The sequence below is a fragment of the Catharus ustulatus genome, chromosome 2 (genome assembly GCF_009819885.2).
Source record: "Catharus ustulatus isolate bCatUst1 chromosome 2, bCatUst1.pri.v2, whole genome shotgun sequence".
NCBI classification, from domain to species: Eukaryota; Metazoa; Chordata; class Aves; order Passeriformes; family Turdidae; genus Catharus; species Catharus ustulatus.
Window position 1 is genome coordinate 85182724 of NC_046222.1, and position 18723 is coordinate 85201446.

Consider the following 18723-nt stretch of genomic DNA (forward strand, 5'->3'; position numbering starts at 1 on the left):
ATGAGAACCTAATCAATCTGATTTCATGTCTAGGCAAATTGATAGAAATATGTAACAATGGAAACAGTAAATATGTGAATAATACAATGGGAAAAGTTAAAACAGCTGCTGCAAGAGAAAGTCATGCTTCAAAATCTGTTAACAGTGACGAATTTCTGAAAAGGAAGTCAACGCTTTATCACAAAAGGCAAAAGACATTGAAGAAATCCTCTCAGTTTCTTTTTAACTTTGGGACAATAGTTTAGGGAGAGTGTGGAGAAGACAAGCATAAATGAGAAGGAAGTCAGGATTGTAGCTGATAGATTTCTTGTGCCTAAGTTTGATATCATCTGTATAACTGATGCACTGAATGCGAGAGAAAAGGGCCTCCTAAGAAGAGGAGCAGGATCAATGTCATACCTGGAGACTCAGTAGTGTGTTAGGGTCAGTCTGGATCAATGGAGAGGGTCAAGTTTATTGCACAGATAGATGGTGACTATAAGCTATAGTACAAACCCTGTTCACTTGAGCTATGATGGCAGACAGACAAGAGAAAGAGACATAACAGGCTGGGAGACGCATTGCAAATAAATAGAACTGTAAGGATACAGAGAGTGGTTCTGTTCTTAAACCAGCTGAATGGTGTCTTGGAAAAGCAGATTCTGTTCTTATGTGTACCTGTGCTGCTGTGATTTACTTAATCACTTAATCTTTCACAAGTTTTATGTTTGTTCTACACACTTGGGAGGGGTAGCATAAAAAAATCAGAAAGGAGATTAATAGTTTCGTCTTTGTAGCAAAGCCTAAATACTGTGCAATAAATAATGCACAGGATCACACACTGTAAAGTAATGGACTAGTGGCTTATTAAAATGAGCTCTATCTACTCTTTGCACTGAGGCCAGACTTTTGGAATTATTATTATGTAATGAGGTAATTAAAAACTGAATCATGATGTATATCCTTAACTAAATTTGCACTGGCACATTTAATTCCAAAGGTTTACTTTCTTTTAAATAAATTATATTATGATCTTACTTAGAATCTTCTAAATCTCATTTAATGCATTTTTGCTTTTATTTATTAATATCTAAATGCACTAAATACACACTTAAATACACTAAATAACACTTGGTATTAATGCAGCAACATGAATACCAAGTGTTTACGTATCTTTTTACATTCTAGAGTACATTGCAAATATTAACTAATTAGTCCTTTCCGAATAATCTGAAAGTTAAGTAATAAAATTTTTCTCATCAAGTTCCAGAAAAGAAACTGAGTCATAATTAAGAAGAACACAGCTCAAAAGGGATTATTAGGTAGGTGTTATTTCTGCCATAAATATATTCTCCTTCTGCCCTAGAAAATCATTCAGTATTTCAACATCTGAAAATGCCCTGGGACCTGAGCTTTACAACTGTAAAAGCAGGGAAAATCATACATCCCCAAGGATGGAGAGCATTACAATTTCATTATTTTCAACCAATCAATGTCTTTCACATTAACAGTGTGAATTATTTGACTCCTCTCTTGGAACACCATTCATCTTTTAATTATAGAAGTCAAAAATTTTTGTGTGCAGCAATGCAGATTTTTATTTTTTATATAAATGGTCTAGGTTAAAACATAACAATTGCCTTGCAATTCTGCTTCTTCTTAAAGTCCATTTTAAAATTGAAAATTCAAAATATCATTCAATTAAAAAACCTCTTTTTGCTTTATCTTCTGAGATAAGACAACCAATATCTCAGCAAATAGAGCACAGTCACTATCAGCACTGAACCTGCGATACCATCATATTTACCCCTCAGGAAATGTTTTCTGTTCTAGACACTGAAGCAGTTGCACATTCATTCCAGTAATCTCATATCATTGAGCTCCAGGAACTGACCCCTTGTCTCCTCCCACCTTAGGCATTTTTAAAATATGCATCACTTTGTACAACATTCATTTGTTTGCATAAAATACCAGAAGGAAATGCACTCAATAGAACTGAGTGGTACTCTATGAGGAGATAGTACTGTTCAAGAAAACATTTCAAGAACATAAATACAAATGAACCAGTGTCGGCCACCTTGGACATTGCTATGCATCAGGATGGTATACAATATGCATTATACTGCATGTAGAATCCATATACCATTATGCCAGTCACCCCAGCTGGTATGTCCAATGGCAAAGTGCTGTGCTCTCATTAAATGACTTCTTGGGTCATGGAGACAGTCCGACACTGGCACGGTAGCTAGAAGGCCTGGTGCATGGGGGCAGCAGATTTGTTCGGGCCCAGCACCACTCTCATGTAGTTATGCTGCTTCAGTCTCAAAGCTATGAAGTTGAGAGATTTTTTAAAGATTTATATTTATGTCTTTCATTTAAGTATTTTCTATTGCTATCAGAGAGACAGAATTCCTACCAGGCTAATAAAATTTCAGACTGAAATGTGGCAAGCATTGCTAGTGGTGGCCTTTCATTATTGCTTTTTGTTCACCACTTCCAAAGCAGGTGGCTAAAGCATAAAGCCATGCTGCTGCCATTTAATAAGCAAAGGTGTGGATTTTTAAAATGGTTAATGAATCAAAGATGCTACATTTCACACAAAAGCCACTGGATTTCACATCTCAAGCTCTCCACTTCAGAAAATTGATTTGTACTCCTAACTCATGCAGACACAATGAAAAATTTCCTGTAAGATTATCAGTATGATATGACATTGCTTAGCATACATCTGAGCCATTTTCATTTCAGATCATTTTACCTCTTGAGAATGGTAAAGAGAAAAATGAATGCCTTTGATTTGGCCTACTCAGTTTGCATACTCAAGACTGTCCTGCCATCCCAAAAATCATCCACAAGGTCTCTCACTTATGTAAACTGATCAACTGAAATCCATTATTTGTGTTTCATTGTTGGAGAAAATACTTATCCTTTTAACTTATTTCAAGTTTGCTATACATGTGGATATTTAATATTGCAACAGCAAAAGCAGCATTGATTTCTGCATTGAATTCCATTAAAAAAAAAATATAATACTGTCATGTAGAACTTCATTGTAAAATATCTCAGTTGTCTGGGGTGATTATTTTTCAAGAATTGAATGAACATAATTCTATGGCAATTGCTAATGGACATGAAAGATGAACAAAACCAGTAAATGATGGCTATAAGCCAAATATTACTGAAGAAGTTCCCACATGTTAGCTGATGTTATTTCATGCATCAAATAGGGAAATGTTGATGACTTTGCTTCTCTCTGTATAGATTAAAGCACAGCTATATATTTATTTAAAAGCTATGGATACCTTCCTCTCTGGTGGTTTGTGCACAAAGTCAGAAAGGCCAACGTGAATTCTCTATTTACATTTTTGCTTTATCTGATTGACATTTGGGGTTTCAGGCATGAGAGAATGACTTCTTGGTCCCCAAAGGAGGAGAATCAATCAAGCAAGTTAAGTTAACTCTTCCAAGCATCTTTAGCTCCCCACTACACATTGACCAGAAGTGTGCTCTACGGCTTCCTAAGTGTGGACCCTCTCCCATTATCCTCTCCTGTAGTTTAGCTGTGCTGTGCTCATAAAGCATGGACAAGGATATCTTTCACTAGTTTAAAAGCAAAAAGATGGCCTAGCTGTGATTTTGATTTTTTTTTTTAATTATAAGAGTATCTAAATTGAATTTGATTGAATACTAAACCAAGTTTCTACATCTTTTTTACAATATCTTGATTTTTCTTTTAGGTTGTGTGATAGTAAACTATCTAACAAAAATACTGCTATTCACTTCCATGTGTATTGTTTTGTTAATTATGATGATGTTTCCTATCTTTTGCCATACAAAATACCAGTAAAGTAAAATGCCTTATTGAAACAACTTTCAAGCACAATAAAAACATGTTCTTACTTGTTTAAGTTTCTTTAGATCTTCATCAAGTTCCAAGTTGTCCAAAATAACAGCAACAAACAAGCTGAGTAGAATCTACAAAACAATTGTAAATGATTTGTTAATCTTATTTTTGTTAAGAAGTATTATTAAATAACATGTAAAAATGACAGCCCAGCTGATGTAAATAGGATTCTTGCCTTTGACATCTGTTGAACTAGTATCACCTTTTACTATACATCTGCTAACCATTATGCAAGTAGTAAATTGGTTTTTATCTTGCCATACAATTAATACGCATTTAAAAATGCTGAATTCTAGATTTTATGACCAATGCATTATATACGCTTAACAATATACTCATTAAAATGTATTTGCATGAAGAAGAAAGTTAATCAGAAATAATAACAATAAAAACAATTGCAATAATAATAATAATAGGAACAATAACAACAACAATAATAATTAAAGAAATGCAAAGCAAAATCCTACATCTTGCAAAGCTAAGGTGGTTTTCAATTAAGGTGTAACTTTTTAGCCACCTGACAGCCATTAACTTTATAGACTTCCTTTATGCTCTGAGTACCTCTGTGAAAAGTAGCTAATTCCACTTTGGAAGAAAAGTAAGCTACTCCACTATTTGCATGCATCACATGTATAGGAAACTCATATCACAGAAGAGGAAAATCAAGTGCCTCCATTTATTCGACATTAAATATTGTTTAGGTATGTTTCTAGGAGGAAGAATCCCAGGGAGAAAAAAAATGTGTATCAGTATCAGATGATTACATTTCCCTTGTGCACAGATGCTGACCAGAGGCCAAAGAAACTGAGAACGTGACTGATACAGCTGAGAAACAGAAAGAATTAGGAGCATGGCAGGTGAGGGAGGGTACCACTGCTCAGCATATATTATCAGACAACTTCTAAGGCAGTAAATATGTATATATACACGTCAACAGCTGCTAGCAACTGCCAAGGTTGGTTTCAGTCTCTGAGGTTTAACGCAAACATCCTCAAACACACTGAGCTTCTACAGGCAAGCACCAATATCTGATATATCAGAGATGTACCAGAAGGTATCCTAACTCTTTTCTTAAGGAAAGTTACAGGCCCAGAACTTTTCTGTGGTCTTGGACCACTGAGTAACAACCACAGCAAACAATTCCTTCCACCACTACTTGTAAATGAAGTATAAGTTTCATAATGGAAATTTATTTCCAACCTATACAGAAGATGAAATTTAAATGGCTTAGTATACCAGACAAGGAGTTTGGAACTCAAACTACATCTGAGTTGAGTGTGTGGACCTTATTCCAAGGCAGGATTTTCTGTCCCTCCATGAACTATAAATGTACAGAAGACATAGGAGGGACTCTGGCCCATACATTTAAAAAACATCTGTGTTTAGAAAAAAACAATGTTCTTTTAACAAGAAGCTGGCTTTAGCAATATGTAGAATTTCTTGCACTTATTCGAAGTGACATGTTGTATGTGCCACATATACAATACATAACATAATTTTCAGTGATCCAATTACTGCGACAAGTGGAAGTAAAGATGGCATTCAGAACAGCAATGCAAGACAGAATTCTGATAAAATACATAACACCTAGCACAATGTAGAGTCCTGGAGAAGCTGACTTTAGTTTAGGATAGTCTGTGGTGGTGCACCCCCCTCATCCCACTCAGGCCACACTATGATCTGAGAAATGCTCGTTAGGCTTTGGCCTGGATGAACTGCACTTGGACAAAAGCCCCACTTGAGCTTATCTGAAGCACTGTCTGTTCCCAGGAATTAACAGCTGTCTAACAAGCACCTGATTTTAAGTGAAAAGCCTGGGAAATATATTTTTCTTGCCTGGGAAATATATTTTTCTTGTTTTCTTGGAAAACAGCCAAGAGGAATAACGTTTCTGTTGTTGGACCTTCAAAGAAAGTTACTGACTCAAATTGTGGCCAGGATGGAAGATTACTATGGCTAAGGCCCACTCTCTAATGATCCTATAAACAGTGGTCCAAAGTAAGATCTGTTTGAGGTCTCAATTCCCAGAAGAAGGGGTGAATGTGTATGTCTCACATACCTATAACTGAATGGCTGTGGAGCCAGCCAAGGACTATTAATAATGACAGGTAAAAATCATTGTTAATAATCAAGAGTTACAGGTATTAAAATGCTATGAGGAAGAACAAGGTTTTGATGGAGAACAGGTGTGAGACAAGGATAGGGCAGCACTTTCCCAGCATCTAAAACACAACATAGCAAGTGCAATAATGACTTAACATGGATGTGGGTATAGCATAGGCACACACTATAGGGTGAGACTGACACCACCAAAAACCCCCAAAGCCCTCTAACCCATTTCCAGACAGGCCTGAAAGAACAGACTGTGTATGATAATGAATTAGCAGAGAAAGAGTGAAACCTGTCCATAAAAAGGGTCCTGCCCAAGCCCAGGCAGTACCCTCCTGTACCCTGAACATCCTACTGGCCATATCAACACAGATGGATCAACACTTCTGAACATCTCATGAGTTAGACTGATGCTGCTGGATTCATGCTGAAACCAAGCTTTGCTAATGAAGAATTTTGCTATAATTTTGTTATAGTGTGGTAGTTTGCTTCTTCAGATATTTTGTTCATTCTACGATACTCAGTAGATGCTGCTCAGAGCATATCAGTTAAAGAAGTTCAGTTCCCTGTGAAAAATAAGTACTGTACTCATTAAATATATCTCCCCTTACAGTCTTGCTGATTTATGCACTGATATGTATCAAGGCATGACTTGCATCAACTCCCTTTTTGCTTTTTCCAACAAGAATCAAAGACAATGTACCACAAAAGAAAACTTATATGCAAATTTGTTATTTGTTTAACTTACCCTGCCACCAGCTCAACTAATAACAGTCCTTGTTTCCAAGAGAGTGAGTTTTTGGAGCTTCAGTTTTTCTTTGCCTTCTCATGTAAAACCTATTAATTTCTTTCCATGTCTCTACAGTTTGCTATGCCAAATGCCTGCAATTATCATTCTAAATTCTAATTGTCCCCCATTTTCTGGTTGGTAAAAGTAATTTCTTTATTTGACTTTACTCTCGTTAATCACTGATGGCTGTTTATTCTTAGAATGCTTCTTTTCGGTTTTAGTAGCAGCCCAACCATTTTCATATTCCCTTACCTGTTCCATTTACAGTAATTTCACAATTATAAGCCGTACCATTTTGAGTAAAATTTTGGTCCGAACCCAAAGTGCGGCTTATAATCAGGTGCGGCTTATATATGGACAAAGAATGAAAAGTTGCTGTTTTAGTTTGGAGGACAGGTGTCTGCTGAGAAAGGCAGGACTTCTCTTTGAAACGGAGAATGTAAACCCCCTCTCTCCAAATTATTATAATTTTGAAATCAAGGAGTTTTCAGGCAAAAATATGGGAATTAGGAATAACAGTTCTTTTCTAGGGAAATTAAAATAGAAATACAGCACTACAAAGAAACAAACTCCAAACCCTGACAAAGTCAGAGTACAACCTGACACCCCGTCAGGCAGGGTGTTGGTAGCAGTCCCATTAAATGGTGGTTGCATCCTCCTGCAGTGACAGATGTGATTCAGTTGGAGCAGTGCTCCTGCGGAAGGTGCAGTTTCCCTCCGGAGGTCCAGTGGTCATATGGAAAAATCCGGTTTTCCTCTGGAGTTCAGTGGTAAAAGGGGTTCCCTTAGTGTCCCAAAACCTCTGTTTTTATCTTGGTAAGAAATGTTGGGCTCTTCCCCCTGGCTGGAGCAACTTCCAATGGGATGAAGTAATTTTATCAGTCCCACAGTGGGACTCAATGGGCCATTAGCAGAAAATGACTCTCTGGAGGAAGGATGGGATGTGAAAAGATAAAGAACAATGCCCTGCCTGGTTTCAATGGATGGCCATTAGCAGAATATCTGCCATTGAGATAAGGATCACTGCCCCCACCCTCAACAGATGGTGATAGAATAGATACCTTTTATCACACTCTGTATTGTAACATGTGGCTTATAATCAGGTGTGGCTTATGTATGGACAAAGAATCAAAAGTTGCTGGCTCCCGGAAGTGCGGCTTACACTCAGTGCGGCTTATAATCGTGAAATTACTTTCCTTTTAAATTTCTTTTGCCTACAGACAACTCTGTCCTACATAGTTTTCCCTTCCAAGGTCTGACAAAGATCTTAGAATTGAAATGAAAATTTCATAAGCTCGGATAATTCTGCGAAGTTTTCTTTTCTTTGGAGGTTTTTTTCATTCATGTAAAATTTGCATAGGTGAATGAGAAGAGTGTACCCTTATGGAGCAAAGCAAGGACTGTGTATTTAAATGCAAATTCCCTGCAAAAAGGACTGAGGATGTTGTACTGAAAAGTGACTTCGCTCCTGGTAAAATTAGTACTTTCAGTAAACAAATAGAGAAGTCCCAGATGATTCTTTCAAAATAGGAAACATAAAACAGAATACTAAAATTGCTCTTGCAGCTAAATTATTTCTCAATTAAGATGCGAATTTTCAGCAGAGGTCACTTGACACTATTTTACTTTATGGATTTGCTTAATACTCATCTAAGAAGTAAAAATGGATTCCTGATTAGAAAACGTTCTTGATGAAGAATCAAAAAAACCTCAATAAGATTCTCTTACCAGTAACTCCTTTCAATTATATGATCAAAAATTCACTTCCCTTTTGTTTTATAACCTCAATTCCCAAGGACTTTAAAAGATCACTCCAGCATGAAAAGTTGTATTTTCTGACCCTTGTGAGCAAATTACATGTTGTATATGTCTTCTGATACATACATTTGTTTGACTTATACTTTGTTGTGATTAAGCAGCTCTAAGAGCATGAAATGCACTTTATTGCCATTTGTAAAGTAGCCAAGTTTTCAATCCATATGAAGGAATCCATTGCACCCACAATTTAGTCCAATTATTCAGTCTTTAGAAGTGAAATGGGATATACAGTGAAGTAAAAGAAGTAGAATGAAGCGGGTGGAGATTGTATTAATACAGTAAGTACCTTATGTAAGTAGATATGTGACCAAAGAAAGAAAATGGAAGGAAAAAAGTAAAAGTAACACTGAGTGCATCAAAATCTGCAGTGAATGGAAAATACAAAACGAGCAACAGTAGGAGTGAATTAAGGGTGCATAAAAGGTTATTTTCTTGATTGTGGTATTTTCTCTGTGCTGGTATTCAAGTAAAGTAACAAGCCCTTTTTTCATACAGGATAATCAAAGAGATGTTTTCCTTCTCATTTTCTCTATGAAAGAATATAATAATCCCATTTCAAATACATACTGAAAAATACATATTTTTTTTTTTAAATATACTCCACATTTCTGTTTACATGCAGGAACTGCATAGTTCTCATCATTTATTGCTTGATATAGTATATCATTTATTTTCCATGCATTGATTTTGTATCAGGCAATAGGACAGTAGGGACAGCTAGTTAAGGGTTATTATCTTAAGGTTTTACACTTCTCACTTCAATTGCTGTTGCAAAGAGAATGCAATGAAAGCTGAGACCAGTTCTATATGATAAATAAAATCACTTAGCTCTGAAATCATTAGAGCTGTGAAGGTACAAGGCAGATAACAATTACATTGTTATTCTGGCAGTGTGACTTGGATCTAAGAAGAATAACACCTCACACCAGAACAAGGGCCAACACCTCGTGTCACATGGCTGAAGGGTAAATTTATTCTACCACATCCGCAAACTAAATGAGCATCACAATTAGTTTTAACTAGCTGAGAATACTAATACAAGAGCTATGAGAGTAGTTCAAAATTAAATGAAGCACAGCACATATACAAGTGAAAACTTACCAGAGTAGCAAAAAGATGATATAGTATAAAATAAATAGCAACTACTGGCGCCCACATATGTCCCACAGCATTCAGTGTCTGATCCATAACATCCACCCATCCTTCCTGTGTGAGAATCTGAAACATTGACATGAATGCCTGCAGGAAACAGAATTGAAAACATATTAACAAATTATACTAATATGCTTTTATTGACACATTCTTAAAACTGATTTAACAGAGCTGCACACCTGTTTTGGTTTGCTTTTTTAAACTCTAAGTAATGCATTTAACTTTTAAAGCCAAGTAAAAGGCTACCCATGAGCTAAAGGAGAAATAAATAGTTTGATCTTTGACAGAACTGTAACCTCCAATTTGTAATACAGTCCTAGTTTCATTAGCCCATACAAAGAACCTTTTGGTTTCCTTCATGGCTGAAAAAATAGAATAAATATCCTGAGCATCAGAGATTATTGTTTTGAATATTATACTGTACTGTGATGTTTTGATTATGCTTTTTCCTCCATGTTTCCTCTCTCTAAATATACCTATGATAAAGCATTATAATTAAATGTGACCATAAATTATGTTATCTTATTATCAGAAGCATTTGTGGCACTCCACACATGAGACTAACCAACACATGGCAAGGTCTCTGTACCTGCATTTGATCGAGCCAGTCAGACTTTTCCTCCATATTTTGTGAACAACATTTTTTGTGGAACTATTTCTGTAACATTTTCAAATTCCTTGATACCAGGTATATGTTTCAAAAATAGAGGAAACAATGGGAATGTTTCAAACTATTTATTTATTTAGTGATATGAACATAAGAAATTGGATAAGCCTAGAACCCAGACACCTTTAAACCCCAGCAGGAGAGAACAGCACCAACCAGAATTGAATTCAATATGAGCAATGTGCAACTGCAAGATGTACATTCTACACATTGAGGAATGCATGCTGCCCAGGAAACAGAAGTTTGAATATGGTATCAAAGTGAAATATCTTGACAGTCTCAACTGCCTCATGAGGCCAAACTATTGCACAAGTTTCTTTTGCTTTTGCCTGACGTTGAAAGTATTCTCTTTCCAGACAGCAAGGATCAAAGCTGGCATCTTACTGAAGTTTGTGCATAACAAAAAAAATGTTAGAAATTGAAAACAACAATGCAGCAGGTTTCCTAGAATTCAAAATGTTAACACAGTTACAAGGATGTATTAGATCTGTGCTCAGTGTGCCCAGCAGCAGCAGATTAACACATTAATGCAATGGCACAAAAAAAAAAAGGATTCCTCTTGTCAAACCTGTGAGAAAATAGTATCCAGATAACCCTTCACATCAACTTACCCTAAGCCAAAACATGTGCTGGAAAAGCTGAAAAAGTGTAACTATACAAACTTACATGCCTGAGAAACAATGAAATGGTTCTAATTAATTTTTAAAGCTGCTGACAAAAATAACTGTGTGGGAGACTTCAAGTTTATATTATTATTATTATTAACCACAGGAAAAGACTTCGCTCAGGTTCTTTATCAAGTTTATAGAGTTTTTCAAACAAAACAATGATTTCTATAAGACGTTTCTTCCAATGCACACAGAAGTGTTAGGGTTACATCCCACCCTAACGGGAGTCCACTTCAGATTGTGACTTGTCACATACAGTAAAAGCAAATTTACTCTAGAGAAGACTGTCCATGTGCATGCACACAGCACTTGGTTTTGGCCCTGTGTGATATCCCTATGGCTAACAATCATTAATATTCAGTGACAAGAAGCTGGTTCAAACTATCTGAAATAACAAGGAAGATGTGGCATGACTTGCTACATGCTGTTTCTGTATCATGAAATCAAATGTCTATCAAGAGCTATATGCTTACAATTCGGAAGTAGGGCCTGCAGTTACAAGGCATGCTGAGATGGTGTAACAGGGCTGGGTAAGGCAGGAACAATCTAATACAGTGCATCTTGTTATGCAGGCACTGCACAAAAGACACCGCCTTTCTGGAGTGCCCAGTGTGAGAGGACAACTTCATGTCTGTATCCAGGGACTGCCTTGGAGAAAGTTCACTTAGAGAAAAGAAGTTGGCAACTAAGTACTATCAGAAGACCACTGATACTGCAGGTCCATTCTTTCACTGATCACAGATAGGGATCCTAGCTTTTTCCTAAAGCCTTTTCTCCTCTGTTGATTTAAATAATACATATTTTAAAGTGCAAAACTGGAATCATGTTGCCTCTAGGTCATATTTGGTGGAATAACTATGAGTTTTTACTCTGTTCCAGGGTTCACAAACATTCAGCTGCTGAGGGTTTTATAAGTAATTTGCCTGGTGACTCACACAAAAACGCCCCTCATCAAAGTCCAACTTGGTTTCCTATTGCTGCTGTGTTCTGTGGCACTCTGAAACAGACAGGACAAACATCCTGCTAGGTTAAGACCAAGAAGTTTGAGAGTTATTTTTATACAGTTGCTTTTCAGAATTAACTCACACTAATCAAATTTTCAGAGATGCTTACACCTACAAGTCCAAATTACAAGAAGGGAAGCTGAGATGAATATGGAGAAGATCAAGGCATCCAAATGAGCAATCACACAAGTTCAGAGAGAAGTTAAACATCAGACTTTAATTTCTACACCAGAAACATCCTGACCAAATGTTACGTTCCAGGCTTTCTTTTGAATGAGCAATCCCACAGAGGGCAAAGGCTAGATGAACTAGAAACAGCAGAGAAAAATGCTGGCAACTACTTTTCTGTAAATTCTTTAGTATGGTTATATCATGTATTTGAAGAGGCCAAGCACGAGGGCTGAAATTTGCACAGTGCCCTCTGCTTTATTTTTCTCCTAGTAATCTTGACCTTAACCAGCACACTGCCAAGCTGCAGCCACATTCTCCCTTCAAATGAGTGCCTTCTCACAGCCAAGTGCACGGACTCTACACTGTGCAAAATTACAAACTCTTACTATGAATTATTTTCTTTATAAAAAATAATTTGTTTCTCATGCAAGAGAAATAAACATGAAGAGAAATAAACATTTGGGATCTTTATCTAGGAAAGATTACTTTTGTAGCCAGATGAGCATGTATGAAACAAGCAGAAAATTCAGTCTCCTTTAGACCTGCCAGAGTGCTTTAGGGTGAAGAAGACAGGGACCCCAGCAGTGCTCAGCACTGCTTCTTGGGTCTCAGGCTCCCTTTGTAATGGGGAGCTGAAGCTAAACCAGGCAGCTGTTGTTTGCCTGTCCCCAGAGCCAGGGGCCATTGTACCTGATTGGTGTGACACTCCTTGCTGAAGCATAAGGTGGGCACTACATTACTACATTACTACAAGTAATACACCCCACTGCTGGCTTTAAAAACACCCGAGGGACTGGATAACTGACCTAGTGCAGTATCCTTTCATCTGAATCACACTTAATTACCTCAGCTTACTGCTTAAAAATATATATATATTTCACTTAGTTTTTCAAGGTATAAAAATACCTTCACTACTCTGTTGTTGACTCCTTATTAATACAATTAATAATAGATTAATGTGGAGAAGATATTCTTTTAATATCAAAACATCTAATCTTCCATTCAACCCAGTTGTCCATAAAGCATACAGTTTTTAAAAATGGCCTTTCAATATCATTTAAGCATTTTATTGTGATATTAAATTTCAGTAAAATGCAAAACATTAGTTTTAAGTAAATAGGGCAGTGCACAAATGAATATGTGCTTTGCACCAACCAATCTTCTTTGGAGCAAGTTATTTTTAGCTGAAAGGTGTACCTCCCACTGTTTATTTTAAAATTAATTTGAAATGCAAGTAGTTGACAGAATCAACATCTGTGAAGACAAGACTTAGAAATTTATGCAAATGGTGATTTTCTGAATTAATTTGTGTTATAGAAAAGACTGCCAATTTCTTTGAGTATTTATGCCCTATTACTTAATGAGCTGTTTTGATGATGGAAGTCAAACTACCTTTTTATTTATAGTGTAAGATTGGAAAAGGTTTGGTAGAATACATGAGCCAAAGTGCCAGTTCTGACATCTTGTCCAACGGTTACAGGGGTGATGCCACACAAATTACTACTCCCAGTTATAATCGGCTTGTCCACAAAATTTTAGGGACCAAATTCCACTGGCCTAATTAATAGAAGCAGTTTTACAATCACAGGGATTGCTTCTGCAAATGAAGTTAACGGGATTTAGGACATTGCTGTAACATCCTTGCAAACTGTTCTGCCAGCAGAAATGTATGTTTTCCTCCTGACACAGTCATGAGGGCTCAGTAATGCCCTGAAAGAAAAGTGATACTGAGATTTTAACTGCATCAGAGAATTAAGACTTGGTTGTTCATCTTTTTTTCATGGGAGTTGCTTAGGTTGAACTAGTATTTCACATCATGAACTTTTTCCAAGGTCAAGGCTGGGAGCAGCAACTTGGTTTTGTGAAAACTGGGGAATTGGGGTTGCAATCAATTGGGTCTGGATTTCATCTTGTGTTAACCCAGTTAAAGGAAGGGTAGCATTCCTAACTTCATAAATTGAGACAGAGCAGTCAGCACACGGTTGCAAACTCCAAAGGAAACCAGGGCATGTAAAACACTAAAAATGTGATTTTTTTCTCCATACAGTGAATTTTCTTAGCAGCCACTTTATACCTATGCTTTCTTCAGGGGGCCCAGCCACTCCTGCCCTTCCTCATGGCTCATTATGTGCAGCCCAAGAAGACATGCAAAAAGGTAGAAGATGGTTAAAAACAGTAAAGCAAACATCTATATTTTTGTACTAAGTATTAGAGAGAAAGCCAGTCCATTTGGCAAGTTGTAATGGCCAAAAGAAGGGTGAAATTAGTAGCTATGGCAACAGTGAGCTTGTGCCTATTGATTTTCATCAGGAAACCATGTGAAAACATGCAATTTAGAGGCATTAGCAAAAGGAGGAGGTCTATTTGTTCCAAAACCCATACTGTGCCTTCTTATAAAGCACTTAGTTGCAAAACGATTTTAGGTTCTGTCTGTTTCAGCGCAGAAAGCAGTTTAATGTACAAACTCAAAATTAAACCTCTACTGTCACCATTTTTGTTATCATGCTTTGTCCTCTCTGTATTTGTAACTGAAAAAACTCACAGCAACAGTCCTGGTTATTGAAGGGTTTCTCTTCTTTGAATCTCCTAATAATTTATCTTAGCAAATTCTGGCATTGTAGACTTCATATCATCTTGTATGTTATATAGAATGCCTTCAGTCCTATTTTGAAAATACAGTAATTTCACAATTACAAGCCGCACTGACTATAAGCCGCATCTCTGGGTGTCGGCAACATTTGGTTCTTTGTCCATACACAAGCTGCACCTGATTATAAGCCGCTCTGTCATTCGCAGCGAGGACTCGCGTGCAACAAAGTTGCCAAGTAGTAACAGAATCGCAGGATCGCGGGGTTTACTGGCTCGGCTCGGGCCATGTGGGCTCAGCCCACTAGGGGCTGCCGACGGGGCTGGGTGGCCCAGCTTGTTCGCCCCGGCCCGGTGCTGCCCCATGGTGGCAGGCAGGGATGGAGCCCGCCGGCACCCACGGTGGTGGCGGGAGGCAGGGACGGAGCCTGCCTGCTCCTGCGGCAGTGGCGGCAGGTGGGGCTGGGAGACCCCCGCTTCCCCTCTGGGCCACGGGGATGGCAGCGCAGAGCCCTTGCCTCCCTCCCCCACGCTGCCAGCACGGAGTCCCCTGCCTCTGCCCTGGGCCCCAGGGATGGCAGCACAGAGCCCCCCGTCTCCCTCCTCCCCCGCCTCCCTTTCCCCCCGTGCTGCTGGCACGGAGCTCGCCTCCACCCACCGCGCAACAGAGTAACCAATTTGTAACAATTGCGCAATCCTGGGTTTTACTGGCAGGTGCTTGGCTCGGCACCTCGGCTGCACTTCCCAGGTTGGAAATTTCAGAAAAATTTTCACATATTAGCCGCTTCTGAGTGTAAGCCACATTTCCAGGGTGGGAGCAAAATTTTAGTCAAAATGGTGCGGTTTATAATTGTGAAATTACTGTAATTATAATTGTCTTATTGCAAACTGACTCAGTGATCTTTCTTCAGGGAAGAAAATTTGAGAACTCCCAGATGCTGCTAAGAAGACACACTCCTTCAGAGGGCTGCCACTATGTCACACTATCAATCACCATTTTGAGTACAAAATTTTTACTGACTTTTAACTGAATAAGAGATGTTTCAGTATAAAACTACAAAAATAAACCACATACTGTAAATTTTACACTTCTGGAACAAATATAACAAGGTGAATATGAATACATTAAAAAATAATGAGGGACTCATGCTTCTGGCTATCATATTGAAATATTGAAAATATTGAAAACAATTCAGTTCAGTATTGCTGGAACACTCTTTTATTGCTGCTAAAAGCTCTTCTCTTTTTCCAGTACTTAAGTCACAAAATAGAAGACCAGTAAGAACATGTTCTGTTTGTATAAACACTGTATAAATTGTTGGAGAAAATGTTTTCTCACTCTTCAGACATGTATTTAGTATTTACATATACCTGCTAAAATTCAATGTGCTAGAAGCCTTTATTGAAGCTTAAATGGTAGCAGATTAAAATGCTCAAAATAATCAAAAACTTTACTAATGTATTGATATAAATTGGCCAATTTTCATTGCAGGTGGATCTCTCTCAGCTACTTATATCAATTTATCTAGTTAAAATGTGAAGATAATTGCAATCCTGTCTTATTTTGATCACATTACAACTATTCTTTCAGGACTTTCATTGACATTTTGCATAAATAATAAAATAATTCTAAAACAAAATTCCATGGTGATTTGAAACGTGCAGTTTTTTCAGAAGTTTTGCATAGGAATTGAGAATAGAATATGGTGGTAATATCACCTAATTTAGAGACCTGACTTAATTAGGAAAGCTTAAGTTTTATTATTTTTTTTGTTCAGCATTTAATGAAAGATACTGAATATCTAATTCTGGTGGCTGCTTTTCTAAAAAAGCATGTTTTTCAAAATAGAAAGCATGGTGTTACACAATTCCTTGTGGGCAGGCATTTTTTGGTCTCACATTGGATGGCCAGCTTCCCATACATCAAGTTCAGCTTGATAATTACAAATTGTTGTTTAGCCGTTTTGTTCGCTAAACACATGACCCTTGAGGCTGCCTTATTCATTGTTATTCAATTGTTCCAACCAATGCACTTTCACTAAAATAGATACATTGGATAACCAAACTGGAATGACAGAAACAAATAAATTGTCACTGGAACCAATCCATGTACACTCAGTCTAATCCACTATTAAAGAAATTGCACTATTTTCATTCAGAACAGTTGCTTCAATAAATACATTAGCTTTAATTTCCACTGATTTTCAATGTTCTGTTCTGAATTAACGTAATGCCCATAAATATCCATTATTTATACCCAAAAGGCAAACACTTATTTTGTCAATGCTGACAGGTTTTATAACCCTGTGTAAGACAAGCCCTCCTGTGCAAATCAAGAACAACCACTTTCATAATATGAAGATATAAATCATGTGCAGACATGTTTTATATAAAATTTCAAGCTAATATTAATTCCTGTGGACATTAATCCTCTTCCTGTAACATGATAGAGAATTGTTAAGCCATATGCTGTGTTATCATCACAGTGCATGTGTAAAATTTTTCTGTGTTCCCTTGACAGCAGAAATAGAATACCTATCACAAGGAAAGATGGTTTTCACTACAGAAGACTATTACACCCAGAAAATACTATTTTTAAAATCTATACATATGGAAATAAACTGCTTCATGTTTCTCAGAAGGAAAGGGAGACTGCTAATGTAATAACAAATATAAGAGAATCTGTCTTAGTTTGGGCTGGGATTCAACTAATTTTCTTAATTAGCTGGCACAGTGCTATATTTTGGATTTAAGATGAAAATGATGTTGATAATACCCTGATGAGCAGTGCTTGCACAGTGTCAGGGCCTTTCCTGCCTCTCATCCCACCAGTGAACAAGCTGAGGGTGCACATGAGGTTGTGAGGGGAAACTGCCAGGACAGGTGACCCCAAATGATGAAAGGGATATCATGGTCATCATATAAACTAGGGGAAAGCTGGTTATGGGCTGCATATTGGAAGCTGGCTGAGCACCAGTCAACATATACTGAGCAATGGCATTGTGAGCCACTGATTTTGTATATTCTAATTATTTTATCATTATTGTCTCCCCTTCTGTTTTTCTCCTACTAAAATTTCTTTATCTCAGCCCACAAATTTTTCTTTCCCCGTCCCCCACCAGTTTTCTCCTCTATCCCATTGAAGGGAGAGGACTGAACAAGTGGCTGTTCAATGTTTAGCTCTACTGGTCAGGTTAAACCCCAACAGAATCACAGAACCATTAGGATGGAAAGGACCTTTAAGATCACTGAGTCCAATCATTTACCAGACACTGCCAAGTCTGCCATCAATGGTAAGAACATACTCATGATAAGAAAATAGTGACAAGCAATGAGTAATCAGTGCTTTTTATACTTGCCCTTGGAAAGGTTGTAAATCTATCCAGTTCTTCCACAAAGCAAAACATCTGTAAACTGATTGCTGACATTACGATCAAAAGGCTGGCAGTAAATACTACCAAACTCCCAAGTTTTTTTCCTGGTCCAAATATCTTATACACAAAATCCTCCAAAGCAGGAGAAATCTTTATAAGCCGGACTACTCTAAGAACCTGCAAAGAAAGAGAAAAACGCAACTGTATCAATTATGTGATTAACGCATTAATCAAAAACTTTCAAAATGGCCAAAAAGGGACCTGTAGCCTTGTAGACCAATAAATATCAAGTTACCACCACTTGTAATAGATGGCAAGTTGTGTATTAGGTTAAAACCACAAAACCAGGAACATATGCAGCATTGAGGCATACAGGCATGGGATGATAATACACGGGAGGACCCAACGTCTCCAAGGCTGTAGACAACTCACTGATCATGAAGAGTCATTTCAATTGGGTGAAGAAATGCAATTGGGTGAAACTGGTTTTGTGGTAACAAA

The 18723-nt window shown here is 37.5% G+C and overlaps 1 protein-coding gene across 1 annotated transcript in view; it reads right to left on the reverse strand.

Annotated features, from left to right (window-relative positions):
• Positions 1-18723, reverse strand: part of NALCN (sodium leak channel, non-selective) — a 235583-nt gene that overhangs the window by 84847 nt on the left and 132013 nt on the right. The window contains 3 exon segments of the mRNA XM_033051319.1: positions 3880-3954; positions 9702-9839; positions 18208-18399. Of these exon segments, the coding sequence (XP_032907210.1) occupies positions 3880-3954; positions 9702-9839; positions 18208-18399 (405 nt within the window).